Below are 18,060 nucleotides of genomic sequence, written 5' to 3'. Positions count from 1 at the left end.
ACCTTCATGAGGGTCAACAGCAAACACATTAATCTCTCGGAGAAGGTCATGCACTTCTGAAAATAGCAATTGACGAAAACGATGGTTTGCTGCATTCAACAGAAGAGATGGTGTAACCCATCCAAGAAAAATGGCATAAGGATTCCCAGTGATGTGGTGGGAATGAACCAAACACAGCAGAGCCTTCCAAAGGCAAGGAACAAGTAATATAATACCCCCAGGATATCAGCAGGAATGCAGAAAATGAGCCATGGGTATCTTGAGGCTGGAAATGTGTGGGTGACAGTTAAAAGACTATCAACAGGGCAGATAGGAGGCCTCGGGAGGTCAGAGTTGTATGGTGCAGGGCTAAACAGGGGTGGCAGTAGGGCAATGGGTTGGTGGGGACTGGCAGGGCCAATTTCCACTGCTAACTTTTTCTACTCCAGTCTTGAAACAAGAAAAATATTAAGATTAAGAGTATATGGTTTGACCAGTGAGAGGAGTTTGGTACCAGAGAACACTTGTGGCTGCCTTTTCCTCAAGGTTGGGGGTGGAGGGTTGCAGATCTCAAGGAGAAGTTAGAAGTGTCCAATTAATTTTAATTTAATCAGGGAGTTAACATAAGTCATGGTGGTGGAGGTGGGATGGGGGGGATGTACACACCCCAGTTAACATGTAGTGAACATTGGTCTGTAGATGCATCAAAGCCAAATAGGGATGGGCACCTGGGTGACTCAGAACATGGATCATTTACATACCTAAAGGCCAAGCCATAAAATGTTTGAGGTCTCAACAGCTAAGTGCTTGAGTATGCTGCGGGAGCTGGCCGATCTATGAGTAGATATACGCTTGCTACTGTCAATGCATCTCCTCCGTAAGGATCAGATAAGAATGAGATCTAGTCTCTTACTCCTATAGTACTATGCATCCACTTTGAGAAAATTGGTCGGAATGTAGATATTGATGAAAGCTCATCATACTTTTATCCTGGGGTGGTGGGGGGGGTTATCAAAGGGGATGGAGAAGGATGCAGGGTGGCAGTTAGCATAATTCTCTTCCATACCTCGATATACACCACAGATGAGACTATCTGATGAGGGCCATCCAGGAGCCTAAAGACATTGGGACAGGCTCTGATTACAAGTGGGGGCCTCGATTCAATGGTGTGTGACCACTGGGTCTGCACCAAATAGGAACAGAAGACAATCTAAGCTATATATGGCTGAGAAGACAGAACTGGAGGACTTGAGTGTGATCAACATGTAGCATCACTGCCACCCATTAGGGGTTTACAACCCACTTTTCAGACGCCCACAATAACTATGTTAGGATAATGGATAAATGGCTTCTAAACATCCTTGAATTGTGGACCAGGCGAGCAAACACTACCCGATGGCAAGCCAGTGCTGGAGACAGTAAACTGGCATATGGGGATACATCAGGGGGTGGAGGAGAAGATTCACTCCTGCACAACCCAATAGTTAGATACTGTCAATAGAAAGATAATGGAATACATTGCACTTAATGACTCAAAGGAAGTAGATAAAAGGATTCTCGGAGATGTATTGAAAGCAGTGATTTGGCACACCTTCATACAGGAGGCTGTTCACCTGAAAGCGAGGAGTGAGGCACTCCTGGCTCACCTTCGACTGATTTTAAAGGAAAAAGAAAAGAGACACACGTGTAATCTATCCATCGTTGTATGGTGGGAACTCGCAGCCCTAAGGGGCAGATGCATACGATTGAATATGACAAGGACAAGTATTTCTTAGCAAAAGTGCTTGCCAAGTTCCACAGGGCAACAAAGCAACCAAATTATTGGCAAGTAAACTGAAAGCACACCAAATGTGCAGTTACATGGCACAAGTTATACATAGGTGGGTGGGGGGTCCAACAGACTGAGGAGGAGAAACTAAGATTCCCAAACCTTTTATGAGACACTATACATGTCAGATGCTTCTGACCCCCTCCCCCATATTAGATATTTCTATTTAGTTTCTGTAACCCTCCAAAAACGTAGCATCACTGGGAGTTTACTAAAAAAGGAAGGGCATTAGGAGATTAGCAACCTAAAGCTCCGGGGGCAGGATGACTTCTCTGTCATCTTCTACATGACTTTTACTCTACAGTTGCCCACCCTTGCCTGAAGTCTTTAAGTACTTTCATGCAAACTGATGGGTTACTTCATTCAATTCAGAGGCCAGGACAGAGGCCTAGACTACTATTTTTCATCAATTTGCAGAAGTAGAAATATCAACACAAGCATTTCTAGCAAAGCCTTATAGAACAGGCTAGACAAGGTGATGCTGCCTCTACAACATGCAGATCCAACAGGGTTAATCAGAGGGTGCAACGAGCGAAATAATACCAAAAAGACATTGAACTTCATTAATATAGTGAGGAAGAGAGGGAGGAATGAAGTGTGTACTGGGGCATGATGGCAAATACCTTTCAGGCGCTGGGTTGGGGCCTTGTTTCCAAGTCTCCGTATTAACCAACAATAAGACACCATGGGCTAGAGTTAGGGTAAATTGGCAGTGCTGAGGGCCGGTTGTGATTTGACACAGAGAGGGTTAGGGGTGCCCTCTCCCTCTTCTCCCCCGTTATTTGTGTTCACTCTCGAGCCCCTTCTACAAAAACATTTGAGACAACCCTTCCATTAAGGTGTACAGTTCACAACAGACACATTTAAGCTGACAGCTTTTGCAGATAACCCCAGCGGTCCCACAGCATTACCCGACAGTACTCGTCTGAGTTAACAAGCATTCAGAGGGTCGCAAGCTTCTGGGTCAACTTCAATAAGACTGAAGTATTGGTTATAGAGGATGGCGCTAGACTTATGACGAAACTGCACCCTTGATCCCCCTTTCATTGGGTGACAGGTATCTGGAGCTCAGTCTGGGGCTCAGGGTGACCCTAAACCTATTTTTAACTATGCCGCCGAGACATTTTCTACCTTTTTGCCAGGTTAGGAAGCGGATCTGACAGTGGTGTCACCACACACTCTCCTGGGTAAGCCAGGCTATGACCCTGAAAATGCTGAATCTATCTAAGATCCTAATATGCCTTTCAGGCCCCCCTGCTGCCCTTCATGCTGAGTGCTATCTCTCTACTTCAGGCACTCTGTAACAATTTAATCCAGTCCTATAGGTGGCTGTGCTATGCAGGCAGCAATGTACTAAGCACTCTAAACAGGAGGACCTGATGATGCCTCACCTTTTGCACTATCAAGTATCAAACATTCCATTTTAGGTAGTTGATAGAATGGCTGCGAGAAAAACAGACAAAATGGTGCATTCCAGACCTGAATCTGGCTAACCGATGACTAGATAAGGTCCCCTAGATGCCAAAAAAGCAATTGGGGGCAAAATCTATATAAATTGTCAGTCATGTTGATAATTTCGGACCAACTGATAGGTAAGGGAGCAATTTTCGACTGAGAGATCTTTTCCAAGGGTGTCATTGACTCATTTAAGCACACAAAAAGGGTATACATGGTTCCTGAGACAGAAAGTATTTATTATATACACAAGTCAGACACTGCACATTACAAACAGGGGTTAACAAAGGAACAACAAGAGACTTCACAGCTTTGGGAGGGGGTGTGGAGAATGGGGGGAGCGGGTCAAACAAAACCTTATATCAACACCACTCCTAGTTACCAGACAATACACAATCTTCAAGATAAGGCATATCACTAACAAACTTATTTGCCAGATAGAGTGGGAGAGAGAGCTAGGGATCAATTTAGATGACAAACACTGGGAAGATTTCTTACCAGAGTAAAGAATTATGCTAGATGCGCTCAGGGGAAAAGAAAAACTCGGATTAATGGTAATATATTCCGGCACCTTTACATTTAGCAGACTATTAGCAGTCTGAGAATTGTTAGAGGGAATATTAGGGGGTCAGTTACACTCCTGTATATATTAGGACACTTTGAAACTGAATAGGTACTGGACATTTTGGACATTATGCCTGTGGGTAGAGGCACTTGAAGGAATGTGCTTAACTCATCGTGCCATTCAAGGTTCAGATCTCTATTTCCCTTAGCAAAACTCAGTACCTACTACCAATCCAGAGCCATATGCTCTAGGCTGGCTATACTCAACCCCCATCCCAGCATCTGTCCCCTCCTTTAATAAATCTCACAATAGAGGAAGCTCATTTGCACTCCACGTGGATAAAATATGGAACTCAAGACCCTGCAAGAATAAGAGGGTAACCATATTTCTGGTGGATACACTATCTTATGACAGATTCCTCACCCTATGAGCATCTTCCAGGCGCCAGTCTAAATCCGGAAAAGTTTACTCCAGAAATAGCTCAATGACGTCACCAGATGATATCATGCGACCTCATCAACCACCCATTCCACCCAGGATATGACTCCATCCAGACATAAAAGATGCAATGCACCAGGCTAGAGTCCGATTTTGGTACTTCTTCCATGTCCCATCAAGGAGTGCAGCGAGGAATGAAGAAATAAAGTGCCTCATATTTTCATATCTTGTGATCTTATTTAACACAGAACTAAGTCATCCAAGGAGGAGGATAAACAGCTAGAAAACTGTGGCAACGGACAGTATTCATCAGAAATATCATTACCACATTTTCCTTCTGATGCATACCACTTTCCGCACATTCCTCACCTCATGAATAAGTTCCAAAAAATATATATATACTCTGGGGAGGTGGGATTTGGGAGTGCAGATAAACCAAAGAAAACCTTGCAGCAGAGTCCTGTTCAAGCATCCCTCCCCAACAGAGTGAGCTATGAGGCAATACATTTTAGGAAATGTATGCAATCATGATAAAGTGGCGCCCAGGAGATATCAGTCACCGCAACACTTTGAGAGAGCCATGAAAGTGCCATGGTCCTCATGGAGAAGTAAAAAATGCCAGCTGCAGGTTCCTCCTTGACCACGGCATTGCAGATCTTCATACACAGGGTAAAGCAACGTGAGATTATGCCCTCAGTTTCCATTTTGCCCTTCTTTAGCTCCAGCAAAGCCCACAAAGAACTGATCTCTACTCTGTCTTGCTCTGTGCGGCTGATATAATAAGATAATGTATGGCTGGGCTCAAGTCTCTGTCCTCACTCATCTTCCTTCTTTGAATGAAGAGGAAGAAAGATAGAAGAGTGATGGACTGGTCCATGTGAAAGTCAGCTATCACTTTCAATAGGAATGAAGGACAGGTTCAAAGTACTAATTTATCTAGTAGAATAAAGTGAAGGGTGATGGCGCCGGATGTTCACTGGCCACAGGGGCCCAACTTCCTGCCATTAGGAATACAGTTTTCAGACTAAGAAGTTGAACCAGTCAACTGTATATCGGTTCGCCAAGAGTAACCTTAAAACAGAATTCAAATCACAAGGAGGAAATGTAAAGAGTAGGAAAAAACTATTCGAGTAAACCTTTCAGAAAAAAGCACTACCAATGATGCATTCAATAAAGAAAGTAGTGAGAGAGACACATTTATGTGGATAGAGCAGCAAAATAACCCTTTACAGTGAGCTACTGACAGGTCTTAATATTCGACAGATAGTTTAAAGCGTAGAACTTAGAAAAGATGGGAATTGTTAGAACCCGGGGTCTCTGGTTGGCAGAGGTAAGTACCTTAGACCAAGTAGGGACCCTTGCTTCCAGTCAGGGCGACGGAATAACCTCTGTGGTAACCCCTGCTCACCCTCTAGGTAGCATGGCGCGAGCAGTCTAGGCTAAACAGAGGCAATGTGGATAACATTTGCACTTAACACAACAATAATCCCCAATCCACCACAAACTGAGACCACACAGGTAAGTATTTTTATAAAAATATATAACTTTATCTAGTTTCAGCAAGTAAATCAGGCATTTGCACGATAATCACTTTGTTAAGAATATGTTGCATTTTATCTTAAGGGTTGCACTTAATCTTTCTGATGGTACTTGTACATAGGCAGTTCTCAGAACCAAAAGCAGTCTCAAGTCTCTCAAATCAGTGGCTAAAAATAATAATGCCCCTGATTTCTGTTCAAGTAGCTCTAAAAACGAGCAAGGAAAACAATGCCCCGTGTAATCTTACTTTTGGCCTTTAAGCGCTGCAAGTGCGCTTTCTCGCGAGGCCCGGGGGCTCTTTTCCTCCCCGGGTTCCACCACGCTCTTCTGTGTGCCCCCAGGCGCCCTGCGCCGACCAGAACTCACTCGTCCACGGCCCCGGCCGGTCCCTCCTGCTCCCCCGCCTGCTCTCGACAATCCAACAAGCGGCGGGGAGCGGGCCAGGCGCTTAAAGGCTGGGACGGCAGGCCGGGGCGGAAGACACTCGGGGGAATCCCTCGGAGAGGGCAGGTCGCTTCTTCCCGGGCCCGGCGGTGATCGCGCAGCACTTCCCTGGGTCCTGAGGGCGGGGACCAATTCGGTCGCGGCGTCTGGACGAGCCTCTGGCGCACCCGGGAGTCAGCCAATGGCAGAGCGGCTCCCGGGACAGTCAAGCCGTGACGCTCCGCGACTTCGGCCAATCACGGCCCACCACCACTGATGACGCTGCGCCGCACGGGCCAATCCCATCGCGGCGTTAGTGAGGGGGCTCGGCTCCCTCCACCAATGGGAGCGCGGCGCCTTCGTTCTTTGGCGCTTCAGCTCCCCAACGATCGGCGATCTTGGGGGGGGGTATTCCTGGCCGCGGTGGTGACACAGCTCACAGTCGTTTTCAGTGCGCCTAGCACTGGGAAGGCCCACAAGTCTCCGGGCTGCCACACACACACGCGTGTCGATGAACACGCCGATCTTGGCCCCTCAGCAGGCTGGGTCAGCGCGGCGCTCTCAAGCAGATGAGAGAGCAGTCCACGCACTGATCGGGCAACCTACAGGATTTCACGATCTCCTCGCCACACAGCAGCTTCAGGGGGCACAGCAGGGTCTTGTGGTCCTTGGGCAACCTTTATGTTCCTGGGTTGCAGACAGGGGGCCAGCTCTTCTCAGGCCCTTGGAGATTCAAGATTGTAGACACAGCACACAGCAAAGTCTTGGCAGTTGCAAGCAGGCAGGGTCACAGCACACAGCAAAGTCCCTTTCTCCTCCTCAGCTTCCAGGTAGACAGTAGAACAGGTCAGCCCTTAGAGCACACAGCAAGGCAATCTTCCTTTGGTTCTCTAGCCGTCCTCCTTCCAGCCGAGGTTCCTTCTTGGTTGCAGAATTTCAGAATCTACCCTTCTGTAGTCAGGGGTCCTTTCCTTATACCCCTCAATGTCTTTGAAGTCCTTTGAAGTCTTTGTGCATGGAGGCCCTGGGTCCAGTCTAAACCAGTTCTGGGGGTTGCGGAGCACTGAGGTGTCTCTGGTTTTCTTCTTCCTGTCAGCTTCAGGGCCAGAGGTGTCAGTTGACCACCAGGAGGGAGCTAGCAGGGGGGAGGTAGGCCGGCACAGCCCAGTACTTATCAGGCGTTCCTTCCTCCCACCTCCCAGGCAGCAGATGTGCCCTTTCATCCCCGGGCTGGCTCCGACCCTCTCCTCCGGGGGCTCTGCAGCCCCCCCTGTCACATCCAGACCAGGCAGGCATTCCACAAACCCAGGCACACAGAAAGGTTTAGACAAGAGAACAGCCACTTTCTAAAAGGGCTATTCTCCAACACAGGATTTAAAAACACCCTTCACTAAAAGATGTGTCATTAAATTCTGAGTTCAGGGATATCCTTCACTTATGTCCCATCTTGTTCCTATGGGAAGATAGGCTGGCATCACATGGGGCCAGTCTCCTCCATGTTACTCTATGGAGCAAGAGAGCCTTACAGCAGTGAGCACATAAAATGGCTGCTGCCCACTACCAGAGCATGTGACCTGCACTAGTACATGCTCTACCTTAGCTATACACTGCACCCTGCCCAGGGGGGTACCTTGAGCCTTCCATAGGGGTGGCTGATGTGCACAGACAGGGAAGGGTTAGGCCCAGCCAGTGGAGACACTGGCCAGGGGGACAGGGCAGTCCACTGACTGCACACAGGCCCTGCGCTGGCAGGCCTGAGTCACTATTTTAAAGCTACTCATGTGGGTGGCGTAATCTGCGCTGCAGGCCCACTAGTAGCATCTGTCATCACCAGCCCTGGCACACACAGTGCACTTTACTAGGGACTTCTGGTGATACAAATATGCCAATCAGGTATATTCAATCAATATCACAATTCACAGAGGGAGCACTTACACTCTGGCACTGATCAGCAGTGGCAGAGTGTCCAAAGCATCTAAATCAGCAAAAATGAAATCCGGCACAGCATCAAAACACATGAGTCAGAGGCAAAAAGATGGGGGAAGAACCACGCCAAAAGGTGTCAGGTCTAACACGAATAATAATAGTTCATACCGTCTGATTTACACCACTGAACAAACTTACTGTATAATGGATTTTCTAGCGGGGTTCCTGGCAGTCAACATGAGTGCCACAACCCTAGGTGGTAGAGTAAAGGTCGGTAGCTCCCCTCTATCTCTTGCAAGCTGGTCTACTTAGTGGCACAAGAGGTATGTCTATTGTTAACTAAGCCCAACTCCAGTACACTCATAAGGTTGTATTGCAGCTGTCAAAGATCTTTAGTGTCACATTCATCTGCAGGCTATGCTTCCTACCTATATATAATAGTGTTAGATGCACTTTTGAGTTGTACGCCTTTATAAGGTTAATACAGTGCCATCAGGGTCCGTATTAGAAATAGGGCGCAGTTTCCCTGTTTGCACTACAGCGCACACTTTAAACAGGGACAGTGCACACTAGCATGATGAATGCGCTGCCCACACGGCAGCCCCGATCTTGTGCTGCCACGGGGCAGCGCATTCAGTGAAATATGGAGCAATTGCTTCAAAGCCGCCCCGTGTTTCTCTGTGCAGTCGGCAACCCATCTGCACTTTAGAGAGGGGAGAAAGGTCTTGCAGGAGGTGCAGTGAGTGATTGCACCCGTCTGCTGGGGGATTTTAGGGAGGGAGGGTTTCCATGGGACCACTTTGCCCCTCTCCAGAGGATTGTCCTCACTGACAGTGCATCATCTTTTTATGGCCACCGTCAGTGTGCCTTCTAAAGGCATGTTTACTTCTGTACGTGCATCCTTAATTCGGCGGGTGCAGAGACTAAGTGATCGGGCATGGCCCATGCAAATGAGGGGAGCGCCCTCTCACAATAGCGCAGGTTCCAAATGTGCACCAGAGCCATCAATATTACAGAAGAGTCTGCAGACACTTTAACCCCAAAGTGCTTGGGTGCATAAAGCAGGTGCACATGCCTTTTCTGCCCCTGGAGCACTTTCGGTAATACAGCCCCGTAAAGGCAATTGTAACTCCCAAGGCCAGTGAGATCATCTTCCATTGCAAACAAATTAAAGTGTATAGCCCAATTTAGCATACTCTTAAAATCTTCCATTCGTCCATTTTCCTTCTACTGTGGAAGTGAAAGTGGTGTGCCTAAGGCCAAAGCGGAGGACTGTAGCTTTCTGGACAGGAACTCGGAGAATGTTTTACAAATCTACTCTTCAGGTCCATCTGTTAAACACTGTAGTGCATCGGCCATTTGATTGCACATTGCTGTGTGTACATTACACGTTTTATAGTAAATGTGCTAGTCTGGAGAAAATGTTTTGTGCACATTTGAAAGCTAACACCATGTCAGACATTCAAAATCTTAGGTACCATCAGGTAGGGCAAACCCCTGGGTTAAGGCATTTCTGGTAAGTCAATTTTAATGGCAATGAGAAGTAGAGTAGGTTAGATGGTGACGTGAAGGAAGTAATGAGGGATTAGATTTGAGTCGTTCTCTGGTTCAAGCAAGATGAGTGACACTGCAGGATTATAAAGGAAAGGAGCCGAGGTTGAAAAGAGTATGGTGGGTTGGGAGGGAGAAAGAGGATATGCAAAATCAGGTTTAATAGAAGCATAGAAAGAGGGGGTGAGGTGAAATATGACAAGTTTCTTACCTACGGTTACGCTCTCTGGCGAATACCTCATTTATCCGCATATTTCTCATCTTGTGAATACCCCCAGGCTACAGATTGGATCTGGAGATTGTTCTTCAGCAACTCCCTTGCATGCCTGTAGGTAGCATTATGCAGCTCTGTGTACGGGACTAGAGATATGGCGGCCACTATATATTCACCATCTCAGCTTGTCAATGTCAGTTTCTTCCTGATATCAGTCCACGTCGTCAGACGCGGAGCCTTCAGTAATCAGATTGTTCCAGTGTGCAGATCTTTTCACCATGGACGAGAAGATCCCAGTCCACAGAACGAGGAGGAAGGTGGATTGTTCAAGAATCTGCGGTTAGATAGAATATCCACAAGAAAGAATGTTACTTAAGTTAAGTAACCTGTTCTTCTGATGAATACTTCTTTCACTTCTGAAGTTTAAAAAATATTTTCTTAGAAAAAAGAGATCTCCAAAAATTAGTAAGACGTGTATATCATAAATGTGATACAATATTCCAAAATGTCTTCTGGATCTCTAACTTGGGACCTTTTTAAATGGTAAAAAAAGGCCATTTCACAGAACGGGGAGGCAGGAGGGTGGTGAGGAATCTGAGGTTAGTAATATTGTATACTTGAAAGAGAATTATCGAAGGTAAGTAACTTGTTCTTCTGATAGATACTTCTAAATGCAGGTTCCTTTCCCTTATTAATGGATTCTAAAGCAGTACTTTGCAAGGTGGAGAGTCTGTGGAATGACCAAGACCAGGAAATCCTGCAGGACTGAAATAGCAAAGTGTCCTTCCCACTGGGGCTAGCTACCCAAACTGCAGTGCTTTGCGAACGGATGCCCATGTTGCAGCCTGGCTAATATCCAAGCCTGGTACTCAATATGCTAGTGCAGTGATAGCAACTTTACCTCTGGTAGAATGTGCGTGAAAGCCTTCTGGAGGCTCTTTTTCTGATTAGTCTACAACAGATTTTAATGCACAGGACAATCCACCTCCATTTCAGCACACCTTTGCTCTTCTTTGTCACTGAGAACCCCACAAAAAGCTGATTGTTATGTTATGTTATGTTATAACAAATTTCTTGAGCGCACTGTCACCATAGGTTTCCTGGCGCTAATCGGATTTGGAGAAAAGAGGAAAAGACAAAAGGAAAAATTAGTGAGGGAGAGGGAAAAGTAGTGTTTTTAGGGATTTCCTAAAAGAAAGAAGGGAGCAGGAAGACTTGAGTGAGAGAGGGAGGGAGTTCCACAGCTTAGGGGCTAGACAAGAGAAGATTGTCTACCTGATGGTCTTTGGTACTATGAATGTAAAGACCCGGAGCTCTCTCGGGATCTACGTAATAAAGTCTCTTCTGCCAGGCCCCACAATCCCATTCGTCCCTGCTTGTTCCAGTACCATATGGTGATGGTGCCTGTGAGGACCTGCACCTGCTTCCATTGTAGAGATCGGTCGCTGGCCAGCAATGCAAAGCGAATCACCTGCAACTCCAATAGTTTGATGTGGTGGTGGGTTTTGGCCTAAGACTAGAATCTTTTGATCTCAATCCAGCAATTATGCATCTGTTACGAGCATTAGTTCTAGGTAGGGCAGGGAGAGGGGTCTGCCACAGATCCGATTGCGGTCCAGCAGCCAACATTGCAAATCTGTCACAGTCTACTTCAACACTTGGATGGAATTCAAAAGGTTTTCTTGGTGTGAGCCCACTGAGACTTCAGATCCCACTGCAGAGCCCACATGTACCACCTGATATGTCCATTAGCAGGGTGCAGAAGACCAAGAGGCATCAGAGCCACTCTCACTGTGACCCAGGTCAAATACAAAACCATTGGAAAGCCCTGAACAGCACCATGTCCAGGAAGGCTCCAATGAAAGGGAGCCTCTGTGTAGGAGTGAGGTGTGATATTGGCATGTTGATGGAACATCCCAGAAACCTCATTGTCTGGAGGTGGTTTACAACTGTTTGGGGCGAGCTTGTGACCGAAGTGAGTTAGCGAGCTCTAAATCCATGTCAAAAGGTGTCAAAAGAAAGAACGGACATTGACGTGCGGCTGTGACAATTATATTGTGGCCCCAACATCACTTTCAGGGCGGGACAGACCCAATACGTAGTAGCACAATGCTACCTACCAGAGCACAAGGGAATTGCTGAAGAAAACTCCCCTGATCCATTTTGGCACCTGGGTTATTCACAAGGTAAGAAATATGCAGTTACAAGTATCCATCAGAAAGGATAGTTCTAACAGCACAATGAGATGCTAAGGGGAGGAGTGAAAAAGAGGAGGAATAAGAATTGAGTTTTAAAGGGGATAAGAGAATTTACTGGCACGAATTCTGTGAATGCCAGAATGGTGGGCAGCAGGATTTGAAATAGTGGGTGTGGAGGGTTCAGGAGCTGAAAGGTTAGTGTTATCAGCATGTGATGAGGTGTGATTGTGAAAAAGCGAGAAGTCAGCAGGCCTTGGCGGAGTGGAAGAGTAAGGATGATGGGAGAAGATGAGGATGAAGAGCTAGAATGAGAAGAAGTAGAAAAGTGACAGGTTTAACGTATGGATATGGGTTAGTTGAAGGAGAGGCTAGGGACAGCACAGTGGGTTGTGGAAAAGTAGGTGAAGGTAGAGGAGGAGTGTAGAAGTAGTTAGGAAATATTTAGCCATTCTGACACATTGCATAGAAGGCAAAAGTGGTGGGATTTTTTGCATATTTTTTATTTAAAGAAGACGTAGTTAGCAATATACTGTGTAGCAGTTCTCGGCTTTCAGAGAGTTCCAGAGGGGGTTTTGAATGTTTTTACTTCCGAGAACACAAGGTTGAGACTTTTATGCTCAATGATTTAGTTACCGTGATATATCTGGTTGGGGGAACAGAGATCAAGATCTATGCTTGCGGTTCTGACAGAGTTGTTGAATGTTTGCCAGATCTGGAGCAGTGGAAGCTCAACAACCAAGATAATGGAAATAATGGATATAATCCACGTCTAATAAAATTGACAGGATATCTGTCATGTTTGTGACAGAGTACCAATCCGCCAAGCTCTAAATCAGGCCAGAAGTTCTTCATTTTAGTGTGGCAGGAGCTTTTCTACATGAAGTAATGATTTAAGCTGGAGCAGCACAGCCTCTTTCCAGAAGGGTCTATATATAGATATAACTTTGTATCTTTAAGTGTAAAGATCAAATACAGTGGAAGCTAAGCTACAAACACATTATGGAAATTTGTGTCTGGACATATTTAGCAGAGGTTGCACATTTTAGAATAAGATTATGTACTTAGCTCCTGGGGCAGCAGATGCACAGGCAACTGATAAGGCGAAGTCTGGTAATTTGAATTCATGACATACGTTTTAGCCTGGATGGGCAAAGTATGTTCTGTAAATTGGTCTGTGGATGGATTTGGGATCCAAACAAAGCTGGAAGGTAGTGGTTAGGGAAGTTAGGAGGTGGAGCCCTTGTTGATGGAAGTAATTACAGTATGAAAGGTCAAACAGTAGGGAGGGCTAAGTGTAACACCTTGCAATAGCAATAACTGTATTAGTTTATTGGATCCTTCGAGCACCGGAAAGGCTTACCAACAGGACCAAATTAGTATCTTAATAACAGCAAAGGAAGGAAAAGTTATAATAAGATTTAGCATACAGTTTCAGGCCCTAATGTACTTTCCAGGCCAAAACAAGGAATTTGCTGAAGGACGTTGATCTTAACCTAGCACACTTTATCTAGAGGCCCTGCAAGCATGGCTTACATGGGGGAGGAGAAGAAGTAGCTAAGCGGTAGCCCCATCCAGTCAACAACTGCCAGACGCCTCCAAATGGGAGGGACGGATGGTGGGAAAGAGACAACTTGTCCCACAGGAAGGTGGCAAGAGTTTTGTCAGAAGTGAGAGAAGGCAGCTGCAACCTTAGCCTCTACACAGCTCCAAATACATAAATGAAGTCAGCCGTACAACGCAATATTTAGAACCCCAAGTTATTTAAAAGGGAAAAAAACAAATACAAAAAAATCAATCTGAAGCGGGAGCAATAAAAGGCAGAAAGAACAGTCAATACAAATAGCAGGGCATACACAAAGCTGTATCAACTGTCCACAATCAAATGTTTCTAGCCTTGGTGGCTGGAGAAAGGCACTTTATTACACAGTTGTTACCTATAAGACACACTTCACTGACAGCTTAGGATCCTTCAAGATTCAGGAGTATGTCTCACACAGACCGTATTCCCCTCTGCTCCCTGCCCTCACTGAAATGGTGCAGGTGGAGTATGCCCTGGTAATAGGAATATATAATCTTCAAAGGCCACCATATTTCACATTGAAGACTGTAAATGTTACTTGAGAGCTTCATCACACATGCACTCCATATTTCCCTTGGGTAGTTCATCAAATGCACTATTTACATTTACCTATAGAACTCCACCAACTACTTTATCTTGCAAGATATCTCTAGCTCAACACATCCTGCACATCTCCCTAGAGATCGTATTCTCCCACATTCTGTGCACCACCTGCAAGATTATTTACCAAGTGTCAAGTGTATCTGCCTCCCTCCTTTCAAATCTTTCTTCAGGACCAACCCCTGTGGGTCATTCCCTTTACAGAAAAGTCTTAGAACCTTGGCCATTCTCCAGCTGTATATACCATCCCAGGGCCCTTTTTTAAGCCGTTCAACCCTGTGTGGCGGTCTCACACATTATCTTTCAGCTACTTTTGTAAAATCACCAGCTTGGCTTTCTTCAGGGAAATTACTCTACCCTACATAGCACTACACTGCATCACACATGCCATGTGTACATTTCTTTTAAGGATTGCCTCATGTAGCTCTCCTCCCTTCTTCTCTCCTTACCTGAGGCAGAGCAATATTCAGCTGTCTTTGGAGAGACTCCTTCTCATGCCCCAGTTCACGCAGGCGTAGTTGTGACGTTCCAAGGCTCTCCTGTGTCTCCCGCAGCGTTTCCAGCAGCCGCTCCCGCTCATTCAGCATGTTCACCATCAACTGCTCAAAGTTGGCATCATCCGAGCTGTAGGAGGACCCCCGGCGATTATCTTCATTAATGGTCGGCATGACTTCGCACATCATCGTGCCCAACACTCTCTGGGGCAATTGCAGCAGGAGCAGAAAGGGAGAGGAGGCTTACAAGTATGGTCAACTGGGAAAACCAATCACAGTAATTCAGAGATGAAATCAGGTAGTTGAAATTTCCCAAGGAAGGAGTAAGCCGATCAAATCCAGAGGTGTAGGGCAGGAACAGCCACAAAGGTCATCTGTCCAACCAAACTGGGACACTGGATGGAAAAGCCCAAATCCTGAAAAAGAACAAAAAGGTATATTATTAAACCAGTATGAAATCAAAAACATGTTTTCCTCCACCTGTTTTAAGCCTTCATTTGCAGTAATCGTTTCTGCCTCCTAACAGAATAGAGCACAGCCAAGCAAAAAACAGCTTCACTGCATAAATCTGTAACACACATTTAAAGAAGGATTGGCATGGCCAATAGGTCTGGCCTTTATCATTCTTTTGCAAGGATGTTTTAAATAAATTCTTCTTGGGTAAAGGGAGGAGATGCTGCGCCCTCAGCCAATTTACAAGAAAATGTTAGCGGAAAAGTAAAATAAAAGCAAAAATATGTTTTCGGTGTCAAAAAGTACACACAGCTATAGTAGTATCTAGGACTGAAGAGAACTACTATGTATGTAAATGACCAGGATGTGAAAGATCAACATTCTATCACTTGAAGTCAGCGAATGGCTGAAAGGGGCTGACTCATTAGCCCAGACTGTATGCTGAAGAAAAATCAGAATGCCACAAACGACCAATGTACAACAAACACCTCTGTGATAAAGTATATTATACATAGAAACTTAGTAAAACCATAAGGTCTTAGCGAACACCAGATCTAAAAATGTATAACCTACAACAAACATACATTTTTTTCTTTAATAAAGAAGTCCGAAATTAAACATAGCAATCTATGGACCCTGTGGTGAAGGCCTCTTAAAATGCGAAAGATACTCAGAGAAGGATTTAAGGCCCTTAAAACTGGCATCTGAAGAAAACTTTTTAACATGGGTCACAAAGCATTAGCAAGAATATAGATAGAAATCAAGCAGAACTTTGTGTACACAATTACGCTTAATTTCATAAAAGAACAAATATGTAAAAGTATTTTATGTAAAAAGCTGCAATATATAGCTCCCCATTGCTTTCCATTTGTACACATAGTACTATCTAACCAAACTAGAATGAATCTGATTTTTCCTTAAATTATTTTAATAATCTTGCATATATCACTTTTTTTCCAATTAAATGATTTTAGATTTTTCGTTTTTCCACCAGCAGGGTCGCATGACATCATTTTTTGTTTTAATACTGGCTTCCCAGGGTCTAGTGGCAAAGTGAACTATACATCTACTGCTGCAATCTGTGTCTGACTTCAATATCCCATATTCAAATACTGATGAGTCCATTCATTGGGCTTTTTTTGTCAGTTGTCATTAAACAATATATCAAAGAACATGTCATGAGTCTTGTCATATGGGAGGTCATGAGCAGTGAATGGCGGGGCTGAAAGCTATAGTTAGCGCTGCTAACTAGAACTGGTGATTTTCCGTGTTTTTTTTAGTTCACAACATTAATGTTTTGCACTGAGAAATTCACTCAACTATAAATTTAAGTTAACCGTTTTTTTCACTGAAGCTCTAGGGTTTTTGTGTTGCTTTGTTTTAACGAAAACAGAACTTTTTATTACATTCAACTATAATGTAACCTTTTGTTTTTTTCAGCACTATTTCTTGGGTCTATGGTAGAATAATTGTATAACATAGCCTGTGCGCAGAAATTGTTTTGAAAAGGTATGGCTATTGTATTGTAACATAGCAGGGAAGGGTGCACAGTTTGCAAAATGCTTATAAACAATTATGTCTGAGAATAAAATTGAGTAATACAACAATATTTGTGTTGGGATTGTCTATCTCCTCAGTTCTTGTAAGTGTCATATTAAGACATCATCCCAGCAAGTTCATAAATATTCTAATACCAGACTTTTCATAGCCTTTGTATGTGAATTTACATTAAAGTTGTAAGATATTATATAGTATTAGTTTTCATAGTAGGGTGTAGAGAGAGAGTGCCTTTTTTGTATAACACCTCTCTTTTGGATGACGGATGTGCATAGTAGAGTGAGTGAATGGACTCGCTCTCCTTTGAGACCACTCTTACGGATGAATGTATACTAGGGTGTGGGGAGGGACTAGCCTCTCCATAGAGACCTCTCTCTCTCTCTCTCTCTCTCTCTCTCTCTCTCTCTCTCAAATGACAGGTGTGCGTAGTAGTGAGTGGGGGGACACTGCACACTCCTTTCAGATCTCTTTCACAGATGACAGGTGTGTGTAATAGGGTGTATGGGGAATGGGGAATGACAGGCCTCATTTGAAACCACTCTCAGATGACAGGAGTGCATAGTAGTGTGTGAAGGGCAGGGCTCTCGTTTGAGACCTCTCTCTCAGATAACGGGTGTGCTCATGGACTGGCCTCTCCTTTGAGACCTCTCTCTCAGATGACGAATAGGTGTAATAGTGTGTGGGGAGAGACTGCCCTTTTCTGTCAGATCTCTAAGAGATGACGGGTGTGCTTAGTAGGGTGTGTGGATGGACTGGCCTCTCCTTTCAGACCACTCTCTCAAAGACGATGGATATAATAGTAGGGTGTGGGAAGAGCCTTAACGCTACTCACAAATCTTCACAAGCCAAAGGGTGTACATATTAGACTCTGATAAACACCACCTTCAGTAACAAGTGTGCATACTAGAGTGTATTCAAACATGACCTACTTCTTCCTACTTTTCACGATCCAGTGAGAATTTAGCGAGATTGTAACATTTACAAAAAGAAAATTCACCTTCTACTCATGACAGTACTTATCTGTTACACACTTGGTTTAAAAAACAAAGACCACAATATGCATTCCTACTAGTAGTGTGTATTGAGAACTCATCTACTCCTTTTTACTATTCACAATCCAGCAAGAGTCCCGCAAGATGGTAAAAGTTTGTTAATTTTTCCTTCACAGTAGTTAACCCTTAGACACCTCCTGATTAAATATCGCTCGATCAACCCTCACACAGGATTACCGCCCGGGACTTCTCTCGAATTTACAAACAGT

General features: G+C 44.8%; 1 protein-coding gene across 1 annotated transcript in view; it reads right to left on the bottom strand.

Moving 5' to 3' along the window:
* PPFIA3 (PPFI scaffold protein A3) overlaps positions 1-18,060 on the bottom strand; it is a 963,828-nt gene that overhangs the window by 801,093 nt on the left and 144,675 nt on the right. The window contains exon 3 of the mRNA XM_078655169.1: positions 14,745-15,205. Coding sequence (XP_078511295.1) covers positions 14,745-14,978 — 234 coding nt within the window. The 5' untranslated portion in view covers positions 14,979-15,205. The remainder of the gene's footprint in view (positions 1-14,744; positions 15,206-18,060) is intronic.

Source organism: Lissotriton helveticus, chromosome 7 (genome assembly GCF_964261635.1).
Source record: "Lissotriton helveticus chromosome 7, aLisHel1.1, whole genome shotgun sequence".
NCBI classification, from domain to species: domain Eukaryota; kingdom Metazoa; phylum Chordata; class Amphibia; order Caudata; family Salamandridae; genus Lissotriton; species Lissotriton helveticus.
The sequence above is the reverse complement of the archived record's forward strand: the minus strand, read 5'-3'. Positions and strand labels throughout refer to the sequence as shown.